The sequence below is a fragment of the Lacerta agilis genome, chromosome 3 (assembly GCF_009819535.1).
Source record: "Lacerta agilis isolate rLacAgi1 chromosome 3, rLacAgi1.pri, whole genome shotgun sequence".
Lineage (NCBI taxonomy): Eukaryota > Metazoa > Chordata > Lepidosauria > Squamata > Lacertidae > Lacerta > Lacerta agilis.
This window is the reverse complement of record NC_046314.1, coordinates 2613447-2631069: the sequence shown is the minus strand read 5'-3', so window position 1 is coordinate 2631069 and position 17623 is coordinate 2613447. Positions and strand designations below refer to the sequence as shown.

At 40.8% G+C, this 17623-nt stretch overlaps 1 protein-coding gene across 7 annotated transcripts in view; it reads left to right on the top strand.

Moving 5' to 3' along the window:
* The window catches only part of EHBP1 (EH domain binding protein 1), a 274386-nt gene that overhangs the window by 250968 nt on the left and 5795 nt on the right, over positions 1–17623 (top strand). For all 7 annotated transcript variants that reach the window (XM_033145618.1, XM_033145622.1, XM_033145623.1 and 4 more), the window contains 2 exons: positions 7975–8074; positions 14688–14761. In XM_033145618.1, the coding sequence (XP_033001509.1) occupies positions 7975–8074; positions 14688–14761 (174 nt within the window). The remainder of the gene's footprint in view (positions 1–7974; positions 8075–14687; positions 14762–17623) is intronic.

Sequence of the window (17623 nt, the reverse complement as noted above, 5' to 3'; positions counted from 1 at the left end):
GTCCCATGGCCAGGCCTGAACCCAGTTTGGAACAGATCTTAATACAATAATTTGATCCAATGCAACATTCAATGCAATATTTACAATAATATTTATTTATACAGATAGCCATTATGTGGCTGTATAAATTGCCCATCTGCCAAGAATCCTGGAAAAAATATTCCTCATGATTATAGAGCACCCTTTTATATTTCTGCAAAAATTGGCAGTTAGTTGAGTTTCAGATCAAAACTGCCTTCCTCTGAAGTCTGTCGTGAACTGTTTAGCACATGAGACACAAACTTCTAGCAACTGAAATAAAGTCCAGAGGTGCTGGGATACACTAGGGAGAAGGAATGTAAACAAAATCATGGTACAGGTGAAGAGAGACCATTGTAAAATGAATGAAGCAGTCAAAGTGACCAAAGTCTATACTGATGGGTCAAAACCTGTCAATTGTGTCAGCATATTAAGTGATAGCTTGTTGTTGCATTATAGAATTAACGCTTTGAAAGAATTATTGTTAGTACTTCATTTCATGAACAATACAACAAAATACTTATCAAACAAAATTGACACTGCTGGAGGGAGGTTTTTAAACTGGTGCCAAGATAACATCCCTTCTATCTAGTTCTTATTCTCAACAAATGAGTACAGAGAAGAAGTAATGTTCCTAAAACAACACTTTGAAAGAGTGAAAGTAATCAAGGGAACACAAGGATTTCATTGCTTTGTTGCATCTACACCCAGTCCAACAGCAATTGTGACCAAGGTGTACTCCTTTAGCAATGAGAGTGAGAAGTTTGACACTGAAGGAGGTACAAAATCTCTAGATGTGGCTGAGATAACGGGGTATGTGACCTGGGAATAAAACATGGTGGTTGACCTAAGTGCTATCAGTGGACTATGAAAGTGAAGAAGCAACTGTGACCTCCTTACACCCGCCAGGCCCAGTACAATATCATCACTTGTTCACCCATCTAGTCGGGATGTACTTAGGGCGAGCACAAGTTCTAACAAGGGTCAAACCAAGTACTGCAACTGGCCGCACTTACACTTTGTCAAAAAATGAAATGTGCTGAAAACTATTCGGTGTAAAGTATAAATAATGGAAGAATAAATGTTTTCAGACTCATTTCATGTGTAAGGTTTTTTCCATAATTTTGTTATGTATTTTGTTGTAATGTTCATGAAATGAAGTACTAACAATAATTCTTTCAAAGCATTGATTCTATAATGCAACAGCAAGCTATCACTCTACTTTGGAACATGTTTTTAAAAGAAAAGCCTGACTAGCTTTACAGATACCTTTTAATTGCATAACTTTCTAAAGAAATTCCTGAAGTAACTGTTATCATAGTTTGAAGTCTTGTTTCTTCTGTTATATTTTACTCCAAGACCCATTTATCCTAAATAGAACCCAATAAGGCAGACATGTACGTACAAAATATTTTTTTCCAATTTGATCCCATTGAGATACCAATATGAAATTTTGCAGGTGGATCTTAGAAATGTTAAAAAATACATTTTTTTGAATTTTTAAAATCTTATTACTTTTTTATCACTTTTAAAAAATTTAGCTTTTGTAACTTTTATTTTCAGTTTAAAGTAAGCTCATCTTGTGACATATCATATTAAAACCCATGAAGTTCTGAAGAAATTGGTATTTTTAGTTTTGATGTATCTCGATGCTGGGCTGAGCTTTTAAGGTTTTTTGTGCAGTCTGACAAGGCCAAATTGTCATATATATTTTTTACATTTCAAACCCTCATAACTCAAAAACGGGATGAGATGAAAAGCTAAAATTTTATATTTAAACTTAGTTTTGATCATTCAACAAGTGTATAAAATATTAAGAAAATTGGGTGATATGAGGTAAAAAAGTTGGATCACTTGATATGGAATGACCAACACTCATTATCCTTCCAGTTGAATTTAGAGACTTTTCTGCCTCTCACTTTTTCTCTGGCCAATCAGCTCTCTGCACTGCACAGCTAAGCTCAATCCAAAACTATTGCTATGGCCAGGAGGCAGAAGAGTCATGTCAGACCCCAAACAGTTGTGGCAGGGGAACTTCAACCACCTGCACAAACAGTTTCTGCTGGAGCTAAAATAGGGGAGCCATTTTAACCTTCTTAATCAGAGCTGCATTGTGGTGGTGTGAATTGTCTATTGCTGAAGTTTTTATACCTATTCTAAGTGCTTCCTATCTACATCCCCACAGCTAGTTCAGTAGTATCCACCAGTGTAGGTGGTAGTATGCATTTAACCTTGCCCTTAGATTGTGGCCGTAGACTGCTTCTGAGTAAGGGGTTCAGATTTCTCCTTCCTACCATGCTTGGAGTTCCATCTCTGATCACCAGTCTCAGGGACTCAAGCATCATCTTGCTGGTAGTAGGGAGCAGGGCCTGGAATTCTCATAACGTATATTCCACCTGTGTGTTGCTACTTGTTTTCCAGGATTTGTTTTTATCCTGGACCAAAGCTTACCAAATTTATTTGCCCCACTGCCCCCTTTTCAGAAAAAAACAAAACTCAGCACCGCCCTGGAAACCTACCTTCTACAAACAAACAAACAAACAAACAGAAAGATGCAGTGACAAATTTGCATTCTTTTATGTATCTATATTTCTACCTATTGCCTACAATATAGTAAAGAAAGATGTTGCTGTAAATAAGACACCTTGAAGCTTGAAGTGATAAAATTATTTATTAACACCCATCGTGGGGATCGGAGTGAAGCCTGGCTCATTCCGATCTGCCTCAGGGGTGGGGCCAGTGCTGCAGCCCGCCTGCCATTGGCCAAATAGGCAGGCAAACTGCAATCCACTTCCCAGGCCTGGGTGAAGTCAAAAAAGCTCCACCCAAGCCTGAGAAAACCCTTTGCCTCCAGCATGACCGCCAGACCCAGGAGAGACATCGCCATCCTGCAATGGCACCCAACCTGGTGGTAAGCCTCATTAAATAACAGATTAAACATGTATGAATAGTTATTCAAAATTTTATTCTCTTTTTTTCTTTATGCTTCTACCCTCTTTATTTTTATTCAATTCCCCCAATTGTACCCAAGGCTGCTACCCCCCCCCCCCCCGATACTTCCAGCACTCCCCTGGGGGGTGGTATCGCCCACTTTGGGAAACACTATTAATTTAATTGGGACTTCCCCACCAGTAAGGAAATCCAGCTGTCTTCACCTCCTGCTCAGAGTCTTGGGACAGATTTATTAGAACACCTCCATGGTGGTTTTGTCACATTTTAGCTTCTGATTTTTAGCTTTTAAAAATCAGCTATTTTTGCCAGTAGCATTCAAACCTAAACACTATATTCCTGGGAGTGATTCATATGCAGACTCCTGAACCCAAGATCTTATGAGCCCTCTGAATGTCCATAGTAAGAGAGCGGGTGCCTAAATTCAGAGTAGCTAACTCATCTACAATAAATTGTGACATATTCCCCCTCTGCTATCTCTGGAAGGCTTCTAAAGTGGAAATTACCCCAACAGGTCTCTGTTGGACTGCTCTTCAAATTTCAGTTCCAGTTCATCAGGTCTAAGAACAATTACAAGTTGACAAATCCACTCCCCTGAACAAAGTGACTGAGCAAAAATCATCTATCAGATTTTAATAGGTGACGAAAGCCTAGGTGTCAAGTTCATGTGTTGGGTGATTGTTTGTTACACATCTGCAGCAACCATCAGCTGTCTACCTTCTTCAGTAATGACCTGTGGTTGCTCAATGAAAAGATCAGATAGGGCTCCACCTTTCAGAGAACTGCAGTACTGTGAAATGGTAGGTGGCATGCCACTGCATTAACTATTTCCCTGCATCACTCAAAAGATGCAGCTGAGGGGAGTGGCAGGGCATGTTCATTTGAACCACCTGCAATTCCACAGGTTTTTAAAGAGCATTTCTAGAGCAAAATATACATCAGGGGGCTTAGCTTGGTCAGAATCGAGTATACACTTTCAGAGTTAACGCTAAATACATTAGTTCTGGTAAATGAGCTGCCATAGCCGCTAGAGGGGCATGAAAATTTGTGTCCCGGGCTTTTTATACTCATCTATTCATGTACTATCTGAAACCAAAAGGTCACTTTGGTTGCCAGATGTGATTTCCTCCCCAGCTCTTCTACCCTAGTAATTAGTCTCTGTGTCTTGGGAAATGAAAAGTTAAATTGATTTCTGAGGGGAGGAAACCCATATGCAACTGAAAGCAAGCATTCCTCACATTTTAAAAGTTTTTGTGTGTTTGTTTAGTTTCTGGGCAATGGGATATGTAGGTGTAAACATTGCATGAATTCAAAAAATTATGTCATGTAATACGACTTAATTTCTAACTAAGAGTTATGGATACAGGTAGGTAGCTGGTTGGTCTGCCATAGTCAAAACAAAATAATAATAATAATAATAATAATAATAATAATAATAATAATCCTTCCAGTAGCACCTTAGAGACCAACTAAGTTTGTTCTTGGTATGAGCTTTCATGTGCATGCACTCTTCTTGAGAGTCAGTCTTGTGTGGAAAACATAGCTGGACATGGAAACTGTCATTCAATGTGCTGATAATAATTGCTGGCTTTTAATGAGAAGACAGTGGCACTTTGTACATGTGTAATAACAGGTTTGAAAGTTGGCATATGCTAGAATAAAAACCACCTGCTCTGATCTGTCCTCCCTTCTTGTCCTGCCTGCTTCCTCTCCCTCCTTCTTGTCTCTGTTGATGTTGACTGCCCTGCTGTCCTCATCCAACCCTTCTACATACTGTTTTAGTCCCATTCTTTGGGCATCTCCCCCACCATTATCCCTCCTCTCTACTACAACTCTCTCATCCCTCTGATTCCTTTTCTACTGCTATTCCATGTTAGGGATCATTAGGGGAAAGAATTGAAAATAAAGCTGCCAGAATCATAATGCCATTGTAAAAACCTGTTGTATAACTGTGTGCAATTCTAATTGCTGCAGCTCAAAAAAGGATATTGTAGAGATATGAAAGGTGTGCAGAATAGAGCAACCATAATAATAATAATGGGGCTGGAGCCATTTATCTATAAAGAAGGTTACAATATTTGGGGCTTTTCAGTTTGAGGGGGGATAGCAAATAAGCAGGGGGAAAGGAAAGAGGCATATAAGTTTATGCAAAATGTAGAGGAAGTGAATAGTTTTTCTCTATCATAATACTGAAGCTTAGAGTCATCCATTGAAGTGAATGCTGAAAAACTGAGGACAGACAAAAGGAGATACTTCTTCACACTTCAAATGGAGTTGATTATCACAAAGTGTAGATGGTCACCAACTTGGCTGGATTTAAAAGGGGGTTAGACAAATTCATGCAGAAGAAGGCTATCATAGCACAATGGGTATGTTATATCACCAGTACCAGAGGTGCTTTGCCTCTGGTTGGCCACTGCAAGGACAGGATGCCAGTGGCATGTGGCAAAAAATTCAGTAGGGGAGCAGTTAGGGTCAGGGGTACCAGCTTGCGAGGGCAAGGTGGGGACCTGACGTCCTGATATTCCTCACATCAGCAACATGCTTCCCTCTCTAAGCTGGGCAGAAGCTTCCCAGGATTTGGGAAGGAGGTCTCTGACGGGATGCTAGAACCCTTCGTGCCTCATTCCCAAAGCAGGGTGTAGGGTAGCAATGGAATCAACTGCCTTCTAGCCTCCTGTGTCCAAATATACATTGTGGAGCAAAGGTAAATGTGGAAAATATTTGGTCTCTGAGCAAATAATTTTTGCCATACATTGGTTTTAGCTTTTATTGAGAACTGTGTCAAATCCATATAGCTACTTTTACATAACACATTTCATTAGATGATTGCAGGTCACGTAGTAAACATCAATTAACACTTGCACAAGTGTCAAAATGTTACATTTCAGATGGGAAGCTGAGATACAGAGAGAGATTCGTCTACGAGATCACAGAGTGAGTCAATATCAAAGGAAGAATAAGTAACCCAGAACATTTATTTATAACTAGCCAACATACTTTTGTGGCACATGAATTTTAATTATAGAAGGCGTCTTCAAACTTGATTAGCTGTTTTGTCTCCTTCCATTTTAATCTTGAGAACTACATATGTTACAATAGGGTATGGGCTGTTGAGAAGTCCAAGACATTTCTACTGCTAATCTAGTACAGATGTTACAAAGCATTTCCAAATTTTGCTGAATGTTGGCATTCAGTGTTAGTGTTAGGATAACCCAGATGAATTAGTCAATTAATTCTGTGAGCATCCCACTTCCCCAAAATTGGAGATGCACCAGTGAATACTAGCAGACACCTTTATGTCCTTGTCAGTATTGATTTGCATATATCCCCAAACTGGGGAAGTACATCTTAGTTTTTACCATTCACATAATTTAACTGGGACTGTCAGCAATCATGTGTGAATTTCGAACATTCACTCCCACCTTGTTCAATGGAAGAAGGAAACTACTGCAGGAAATCCTTCATACAGTGACTCTTCTCTGGTGCAACTGGACCCCACTTCTCCTCCGTAATGGAATAATGCCACCACATAGGTTTTACCAGCTCCAGCTGTTATGAAGTTGTGAAGCCCTTAAATATTTCACAGTAAAATGAATTTATTTTGAATTGTAGTTAACTTAAAATAAACATGTGTTTTAAAAAAAACCACTCATAATAAAAGTCATTTTTGCCAATATACAGGTACAACTTAAAAATCAGTTTCTACATAGGCTTTTACCACCTTCATGCCTGTTCAGAGAAGCAGTGTGACATCACCACTTTCTATATGTGCTTGTTAAAGGATTCCTACTCAAGTGCTTACATTGATACCTCCCACTTCTTGTTTCCTCATCATTCTATTACAAAAGAGAGATCTGTTGGCAAATTACTTTGGGAGTTTTGAGTTCCATATGTTTAGATTGCAAAATTCCAGCCAAAACAATCTTTATGAATGTCATGATTAAGAACTTGTGGTACAGAGTGCTGGGTTCAAGTCATTTGATAGTTTTAGATAAGCCACTGTTCTCTCGGCCTTCATTGCAGTCTGCAGTGTGAATATTAATGCTAGGCTATTTCACAAGCACTTAAAAATCATATGTGTGACATATCATAGACAATAATCCTATACAATCTGACCTAAGAGTAAATCTCATTTCACTAGGATTGCTCTGTTAAACACACTGTTAATTATTTATTTATCATCATTTACTACAACCATCGCCACCATGTTGGAAGCATTCTGAAAACTAAAATTAGGGTGGTAAAAATATCACCTCAAGTGCATTAAATGTTCATTGTAGGCATACATTTGCATGTAAGAATGATTGGGTGAGTTTTCTAGAAATGAGGAAATAATTTGTACTCGTCAGTTAGAACTGCCTCAAACCAGGTTGAAGACTAGCATGCCTTTGACTGTTTTCACAAGTGACTCTGAACCCTGGTTTTGAATTTTCTACACATAAAAGATCAGATAAAAAATTAAATTGATTAGAATATAGATATGATTTTACAACGGCTGTTTAAAAATAACACAAAGGCTTCTGGGAGGCTTATTAGTATATTGAGTATTAATGGTTCTCCCATTAGACTAATCTCTGACCATTTTGACACTTCGAGTTTGGCAGATTTTTTCTTGGAAAAGTAACATCCATAATAACTTTGGAAAACAATGTTCACCTCTGAGCCAGAACCCAAGAGGTCTGTTGCATGTGCACGGGGCCCATTTCCCCCTCCAGCAGTATGCGCTTGTACTCCGGAGGAACTCTCTGGCTTTGAGAGTAGCTCTTTGGGGCTTGTGGAGCACTGCAAAGCAAAGGAAATTAAGAGGTCCTTGTGCATGTGTGTCAGGCTGCTATTGGCTCTTTGGGCACTAACAACTAGATTGAATCCCCCACCCCAGAACTCTATAAATATATATTTCATATTTATAGTGTTATAATCATCTAGATAACCTATGAGAGAAAAAGTTCAGGTTTATCTCTATGTTAATTTTCTTCTGTAAGTTTGTGTGTGTTTTTAAAACAGGGAGAAACACTGAGGAAGAAGAAGCTATGATGCAAGAATGGTTCATGTTGGTCAATAAGAAGAATGCCTTAATAAGGAGGATGAATCAACTCTCCCTGCTGTGAGTATAGATATAATGATTTGCCAAAAACTGTTGAACCTTTCTGCTTTTTTTCTGTAGGACAACAGATTTTCCAGCATTTCAATCAGAAACATTTGAACCACACACTTTTGTAAGCATAATGGCCTGATCCTAAATTTAGAACATGAAAATGGGTGGTTCCATGACCTACATATTCAGTCTTAATCAAAAGATTTACAGATGCCTTTGCATGTTAGGGATCCAGATGTAATTCACACACACATCACCACTGAATTGAAGGGGGGAACTACTTACAAGCAGAATAACACTGTGCAGGATCACTTGTGCAGTATCACCTATAGGCTGAATCAATAGGATTGTGGTGTGTGGAAAAAGAGGGGAGGGGGCAATGGACGGCAGATAAATTTCCTGTTTTTTATGTTACTGGGAGCTAATGAATAAATTGCATTAGAGTAATATGCAAATAACATGCACTTAAATTAAATTGTGTGCTAGAAATGTGAATATCTGGGAAAGTGTGCTTTTTTAGAAATGGCTTCAAGGAACAAGTAGTGCAAGTGACTTGCATCTTCTGTCCTTTGTAATCTCTAGCCTCTGTCAGATGCAGAAGCTGTCTATGCAGGCTAGTGCAGGCAATGTGGCTGAGAGGTAAACATAAAGTTTCTGTTCACACAATACAAAGAATATAAGAAAGAATATAAGAAACCATCCTATATCAGATACTTCCAGCTAGCCCAATATTGCCTTCTCTCCCTGGTTGTGGCTCCCAGGTATCTCAGCCAGGGGTTCTCTTCATCTCCTTCTATCTGGTCCTTCTTATCAGAAAATCGATCAACTGCATGCAAACCACCAGAAAGTACTTTCTGTTTTCACAACAGGCACATATGCTGCTTTGGACTGGATAGTTGTGCAGGCACAAAAATAACTGCATGGGACAAACTGTTCCTTCTTTCCCACTTTGCATCTTAGTTTCCCAAAAAAGTTCTCCACTATGTCCAAACCAAGCAACTGTCCGTTAACAAGCCAGTATATGATCTAGTTAACAAGCCAGTATATGACCTGAAGTTGAGGCTCCAGTACTTTGGCCACCTCATGAGAAGAGAAGACTCCCTAGAAAAGACCCTGATGTTGGGAAAGATGGAGGGCACAAGAAGAAGGGGACGACAGAGGATGAGATGGGTGGACAGTGTTCTCGAAGCTACTAACATGAGTTTGGCCAAACTGCAAGAGGCAGTGAAGGATAGGGGTGCCTGGCGTGCTCTGGTCCATGGGGTCACGAAGAGTCGGGCATGACTGAACGACTGAACAACAACAACATATGATCTAGGGCTAAGGGGGAACACTCAGCCCCAACGCTTTTTCTCAGCTTCATAATCATGGTCCATATGATCATCTGAACTGGGCTGGGCTGAACTGCCTGGCACCCAATACCACTGCCTGTTGATAGCATTAAAAAAGGGACAATAGGCCTTGAACAATAGCTGACCAGGGATATGGAGCTATGTCAAGCTATGTCACCACAGGCAAGGGAGAGCAATGCCATTCTGAAGATTTCTAAGACCCTTTCAGAAATAAGGAAAGGTTGATGGTTTCCAGATGCACATTCCACTGAGCATGGATCCTGTGTAGGAATAAATGTGCATTGGTGTGGGAATAAATGTGCATTGCTGTAGAGCAGTATTATGTAGATTGCTCCTTTTGGCATTTGTCTTTAAGGTTGCCAGGGCTATTATGACACTTTCTACAGTTCCTCTGTATTTATTGTTTACTGTCAATATTTACTTACTTATTTCTAAAAAGTGTGGTGCTGAGACCACCCTCTGCCCCAGAAGCCCTGCCCCTTACAGACAGATATACAGTACAGCCAAACTGCCTGTGGCTGCAGACTAGGTGGACCACTCTTCTCTGAGGACAAAGCATTCAGTGGTAGAAGGCTGCAGAACCACATTTGGTGAACCCAATTCCACATTTGAACCCTGAGTTTTAATATATGTGGTTCCTTCTACTTCAGCGTATTGTTTTACATCTAATACCTCCATTCATCTATTAACATTTTATGTCCTATGGAGCCATGATGGTCTAGAGTAGGAGACAATCCTTTAAAGTAAAAGAACCTGCATCCCAATAGGCAAATAAAGAGGCAGACACATAAGCCAGGGTTCAACGGGCCACTTTTATTTAGTCCTTAAATTAAATTAAATTAAATTAAATTAAAAGCAGAGGGGGATGACTAGGGGGCGCCAGGGTGGGAACTACCTTAACTGTATAACTACAGCCATTGGATGACTTACCGTTACCCACAGAGCTTTCCAAACTTTTCATGCTGTGACACACTTTTTAGACATGCATCGTTTCACAACACAGTAATTCAGTTTTACTAGCAAACCGGAGGTTAAACTAACCCCTTTCCAGATCCGGAAGGACACACCTACACATTGCAGCCGACACACTAACATGTCGCGACACACTCTGGAAATCTCTGAATTAGGGCATGGCTCCCTAGCCTGCCCTGATGCCCTAGTCACCACCCTCTAGGACCGCAGAATCCCAGGTGGATAAGGGAGTCTCGCCCTCGGAACTACAGAGTCCGATAAGTGAGCCCCAGGGCCAACCCACCACCTGGGTTAGCCGCTTTGAGACTCCTTCGGGTAGGGAAAAGCGGGATATCAAATCCAAACTCTTCTTCTTCTGAAGAAGAAGAAGGTTCCTAAAGGCCATCACCAGGCTAAACCAAACTATTTCTTTTCCCGCCTAAACTGCCAAAAGTGACCAAATCCAGAAGATTAACCTAATTAAACAACACAGCAGTCCATCTAGCATTCTGTCCTGCTATTGGGTGGTTGTTTTTATTTTGATCATATATATTGTGATTTTCTTTTTTTATTTTGTTCTATGAACCGCCCTGAGACCTCTGGGTATAGGGCGGTATATGAATTCAATAAACAAATTAACAAAATATTTACTGTGAAGTAGACAAAAAACCCCCCTTCATGGATCACTGCCTTGTCGTGGCGAAGGGGCTTGAATTACTCAGGCAAGCTATGGACAGGTCAAGATGGACAGGTCATAGCGGAGAGTTTGGACCAAACGTGATCCACCTGGAGAAGGAACTGGCAAGCCGCTCCAGTATCCCTGCCAAGAAAACTCCATGGACAAAGACAACAGGCATATAAAAGATATGACGCTGGAAGATGAGCCCCTCAGGTCGGAAGGCGTCCAACTTGCTACTGGGGAAGAGCGGAGGACAAGTACAAGTAGATCCAGAGCTGATGAAGCGGCTGGGCCAAAGCCGAAAGGACGCTCAGTTGCGGATATGACTGGAAGCGAAAGGAAAGTCCAATGCTGTAAAGAAAAGTATTGCATAGGAACCTGGAATGTAAGAACCATGAACCTTGGTAAGCTGGATGTGGTAAAAAATGAGATGGCAAGAATAAACATTGACATCCTAGGCATCAGTGAACTAAAATGGACAGGAATGGGCGAATTCAGTTCGGATGACTATCATATCTACTACTGTGGGCAGGAATCCCGTAAAAGAAATGGAGTGGCCCTCATAGTCAACAAAAGAGTGGCGAAAGCTGTACTGGGATGCAACTTCAAAAATGATAGAATGATCTCGATACGAATCCAAGGCAGTCCTTTTAACATCACAGTAATCCAAGTTTATGCACCAACTACCAGTGCTGAAGAAACCGAAATTGATCAATTCTATGAAGACTTACAACACCTTATAGAAATGACACCAAAGAAGGATGTTCTTCTCATTATAGGGGATTGGAATGCTAAAGTAGGGAGTCAAGAGATAAAAGGAACAACTGGCAAGTTTGGCCTTGGAGATCAAAATGAAGCAGGGCAAAGGCTAATAGAGTTCTGTCAAGAGAACAAGCTGGTCATCACAAACACTCTTTTCCAACAACACAAGAGACGACTCTACACATGGACATCACCAGATGGGCAACATCGAAATCAGATTGATTATATTCTCTGCAGCCAAAGATGGAGAAGCTCTATACACTCAGCAAAAACAAGACCTGGAGCTGACTGTGGCTCAGATCATCAGCTTCTTATAGCAAAATTCCAGCTTAAACTGAAGAAAGTAAGAAAAACCACTGGGCCAGTAAGATACAATCTAAATCAAATTCCTTATGAATACACAGTTGAAGTGAAGAACAGGTTCAAGGATTTAGATTTGGTGGATAGAGTACCTGAAGAACTGTGGATGGAGGCTCGTAACATTATACAGGAGACAGCAACGAAAACCATCCCAATGAAAAAGAAATGCAAGAAAGCAAAGTGGCTGACCAATGAGGCCTTGCAAATAGCGGGGGAGAGAAGACAAGCAAAATGCGAAGGAGATCGTGAAAGATACAGGAAATTGAATGCAGATTTCCAAAGAATAGCAAGGAGAGACAAGAGGGCCTTTCTAAACGAGCAATGCAAAGAAATAGAGGAAAATAACAGAATGGGAAAAACCAGAGATTTATTCAAGAAAATTGGAGATATGAAAGGAACATTTCGTACAAAGATTACCACAATTAAGGACAAAAGTGGAAAGGACCTAACAGATGCAGAAGACATCAAGAAGAGGTGGCAAGAATACACAGAGGAATTATACCAGAAAGATATGGAGGTCTCATACACCCCAGGAAATGTGGTTGCTGACCTTGAGCCAGACATCCTGGAGAGTGAAGTTAAATGGGCCTTAGAAAGCCTTGCTAACAACAAGGCCAGTGGAAGTGATGATATTCCAGCTGAACTATTTAAAATTTTAAAAGAGGATGCTGTTAAGGTGCTGCACTCAATATGCCAGCAAGTTTGGAAAACTCAGCAGTGGCCAGAGGATTGGAGAAGATCAGTCTACATCCCAATCCCAAAGAAGGGCAGTGCCAAAGAATGCTCCAACTACCGCACAATTGCACTCATTTCACACGCTAGCAAGGTTATGCTTAAAATTCTACAAGGCAGGCTTAAGCAGTATGTGGACCGAGAACTCCCAGAAGTGCAAGCTGGATTTCGAAGGGGCAGAGGAACCAGAGACCAAATTGCAAACATGCGCTGGATTATGGAGAAAGCCAGAGAGTTCCAGAAAAACATCTACTTCTGCTTCATTGATTATGCAAAAGCATTTGACTGTGTCGACCACAGCAAACTATGGCAAGTTCTTAAAGAAATGGGAGTGCCGGATCACCTCATTTGCCTCCTGAGAAATCTCTATGTGGGACAAGAAGCTACAGTTAGAACTGGATATGGAACAACTGATTGGTTCAAAATTGGGAAAGGAGTACGACAAGGCTGTATATTGTCTCCCTGCTTATTTAACTTATATGCAGAATACATCATGCGAAAGGCTGGACTGGATGAATCCCCAACCGGAATTAAGATTGCCGGAAAAAATATCAACAACCTCAGATATGCTGATGATACTACCTTGATGGCAGAAAGTGAGGAAGAATTGAAGAACCTTTTAATGAGGGTGAAAGAAGAGAGCGCAAAATATGGTCTGAAGCTCAACATCAAAAAAACTAAGATCATGGCCACTGGTCCCATCACCTCCTGGCAAATAGAAGGGGAAGAAATGGAGGCAGTGAGAGATTTCACTTTCTTGGGTTCCATGATCACTGCAGATGGTGACAGCAGTCACGAAATCAGAAGACGCCTGCTTCTTGGGAGAAAAGCAATGACAAACCTAGACAGCATCTTAAAAAGCAAAGACATCACCTTGCCGACAAAAGTCCGTATAGTTAAAGCTATGGTTTTCCCAGTAGTAATGTACGGAAGTGAGAGCTGGACCATAAAGAAGGCTGATCGCCGTAGAATTGATGCTTTTGAATTATGGTGCTGGAGGAGACTCTTGAGAGTCCCGTGGACTGCAAGAAGATCAAACCTATCCATTCTCAAAGAAATCAGCCCTGAGTGCTCACTAGAAGGACAGATCCTGAAGTTGAGGCTCCAGTACTTTGGCCACCTCATGAGAAGAGAAGAATCCCTAGAAAAGACCCTGATGTTGGGAAAGATGGAGGGCACAAGGAGAAGGGGACGACAGAGGATGAGATGGTTGGACAGTGTTCTTGAAGCTACTAACATGAGTTTGGCCAAACTGCGAGAGGCAGTGAAGGATAGGCGTGCCTGGCGTACTCTGGTCCATGGGGTCACGAAGAGTCGGACACGACTGAACGACTGAACAACAACAACAAGACAAAAAACCAATCTGTGATCCAAAATGCAGACTGGGAAAAATTCCTGCATGGCCCCCTAGTGGCAACCCTGAAGCACACGGGGGGGGGGGGTTCTGCTGCAAACAGAGTTTAGAGGGAAGTCTGCTTGTCCCTTAAACAGGGATCAAGCTCTGCCCTGCTCCACAGGCCACCTTAGGAATGCACCAAGGATTTTCCTGCTCTGCTTCTCTTGCCCAATGACCCACAACCTTCCAAGCACCATCTAGGCCTTTTTGCTGAACGTTCATCCAGCAATACTACTTCTTAATCCTTTGTTCTCGTGTATCATTTATTTAGAGTAGCTTAAACCTATAGTCCTAACTGAGTCTAAAAAAAATCAATGTAAATTAAAGGTTCTTTTAAACGTTTAATGATTTAGTAATTAACATATTGATGAACTTTTGCAACTTGCCTAGGGAAAAGGAGCATGACCTAGAGAGGCGGTACGAACTGTTGAACAGGGAGCTAAGAGCAATGCTTGCCATTGAAGGTAAGAAATGTTTTGAATGTTTAGGCTTCTGTCTGTGAAAGTATTCTGCTTTTAGATACAAACCAAAAAATGCTGTGTCACCCCTTCTACATCAATTATGAACTTTTCAAAACAGACCTGTGTAATCAAGGATACTTAATCTGCCTTAAAAAGTTCTAGTTACAGGTAGGTCTGCCATAGTCGAAACAAAATTAAAAAAAAAATCCTTCCAGTAGTACCTTAGAGACCAACTAAGTTTCTAAGTTGTATCTGAAGAAGTGTGCATGCACACGAAAGCTCATACCAATAACAAACTTAGTTAGTCTCTAAGGTGCTACTGGAAGGAATTTTTTAATTTTTTATTTTGTTTTGCCTTTAAAAGGACTTGGAATTGGAGTAGTAGTGAAAGGACTGGATTGCCCACAATTTATTTATTTCTATAAGTGGCATAAGCTCTGACACACAGCACTGATTTTGCCTCAGTGCAAAAATAGAAGAAATGACACATCAGATTAATTATTTTTACATCTTAAATATTTGTTAGCAACAGTACTTCCATAGAAAGAATAGACCTCACCCATCTTCATTATAAAAATATCATGCACATGTCAAGTAAAACATTTTTTCAGAGAAAATGACAGCATTAGTCCAACCCTTTGCACGTATATTTTCTTGATTCTCTGTATCTTTCTTAAGCAGCCACTCACTTCCCTGGAATGAATCTCATGAGCAGATTGACATGAGGGATAAACAATGGTCTCCTCTTCATAATGCTCTTAAAGAACTGTACAACAATCCAAAGGATGATTTATAATAAAAGTAAACATCCAGATAGGTTAAACTACTGCTTTACCTTATTTTGTTATTTAAATATGCTAGGTTTCTTTATAAAGCTGTTCTACTTATAGTTTTCAGCCACATATTCTGCCTTTACAGTTCAAAGATGTTTGCTTAAAAGTTAATCCTCTGGGCTCTGTAAAATGGACCTTTTGTCTAATCAATGCAAATTGATTTTGCTATTCTGCATTGACCTCTTAACCCTTTGACTGTCCATGGTAATTTCTTTCTTCACCTGATAAGGTACCTGATCCATAATGAATCAATTCTAATTAGTTTAGAGACATCACTGAAAGCATGAGTTTGGGAGGAAAAGGCGTGAGGTGTCAGGTAGCTTTCTAATCCACCTCTTTGTAGCTTTTTGACAAAACTCAAGAATTACAGGAATCCTGAAAAAAAATATAAACCCATAACATGTTTATTGCTTTCTAAAGAAGGATTTGACAGCAACAATAACAAAATGTTCAAAAGAAAATAAAACTTTGGGCCCAGGCAGCTAGAAGGTCTCTTTCGGGAGACTTCTAAGTCTTTGAAGTTTGGGGGCTTCTTAAGTAAATGTGTGAAGTAACACGGAGTTAGCTTTTGAAGGACATGAAGCAGGTTTATGCAGGCCTGAAAACAGCAAAACATATTTTTCTTTTTAAAAATATGTACTAGAGACACCATTATTCTGCTAGATTCTGCCACCAAGATCCTCTTAAGTTACTCTTAATTATGTTTCATCTAGTTCAGGGGTCGGCAAGGGTTACCTTGCCTGGCCCGGTTCACTACCGCAGAGCCCCCTCCATGGGCTGGATTGTGGGCGCACCCACGATTTCCAGCGTCTGCGCAGACGCGATTTCTGGCACCGCAGAAGCGAGTCCCCACACCACACTGTGTCAATTTAGCACAGCGTGCAGGGACTCGCCAAGTGGGCGGCTTTGTTCGGGGGCGGCTCATGGGCCGGTAAAACGACCCCCGTGGGCCGCTTGTGGCCCATGGGCCTTAGGAAGAAAATTTCAGAGAACTGGTGCCACAGCACTAAAAGCACCTGCTCAAATCACAGTATGCTTTATTGCCGTGGCATGTGGCACCATCAACAGATCTTCATCCATTGATCTAAGGGACAGGGCAACTTGAATAAAATATTGTGGGGGCCCAGGTAAGACCCGCCCCGCATAATTGATCAAATGACGCGGGGCACACACACCATTTGAATAGGAATGCCCATTAACTTTGTGGAGGCCCGGCCCCCTCAAATATTTTATTGTGGGGACCACAGCCCCCACGGTCCCTAGGAGTTTGCTTTCTATGGGGCTGGGGTAAAGTGTAAGGAGAGACGCAGATGTGCAACTTTGTGCTTTTGGTGCATTTCACCCTAAACTGAAACAAGTCTTAGCAATTGCTGAAATGCTGATTACATGATTTCTTCATTCAACACTGTAACACAACTAACAGAGAGAACACTGGAGGCAGGGAATGCCATATTTCCATGGAATTTTGCACCCCACTCTATGGATATAGATGGGAACTTATCTCCAATAGTTCTTGTTTTATGAATGGCAGATATGTCAGATGTATATCCAAGGACAGGTTTGGTTTCTGTGGGATGCATTCACATTCTTAAACCAACACCCATCACACAGAATCACACAACCCCATTGAATTCAGTTGTGGCTTACTTCCAAGTAAGTGTACATAGGATTGCAGTCTCAGTGAACCAGTAAGCCAGTGATTAAAATGGAGATGTTTGCAATAGAACATCATTTTGGGGTGTTGAAGCTTTTCACACAGAATACATGCCTGACCAGTCGAATTCTGGTTTTCTTTTGGCCATAGATTATTCTTATTTTTACAAGCAGTACTGCCATCCCAGCAAAAGCTACAGGTCAACATATAATCTGGTTACGTGTTGAAAGAAAACGACAGCACATATTTCTTGATGATCAGGAGTACCAACTTGAATAAAATATGGGGGGGGCAGATAAATCTTAGCCCCAATCCTAGCAACAGAGCTACCACCCACCCCTCACCCCATTTTTTATCACCAAAATAGCTCTGTGAAGT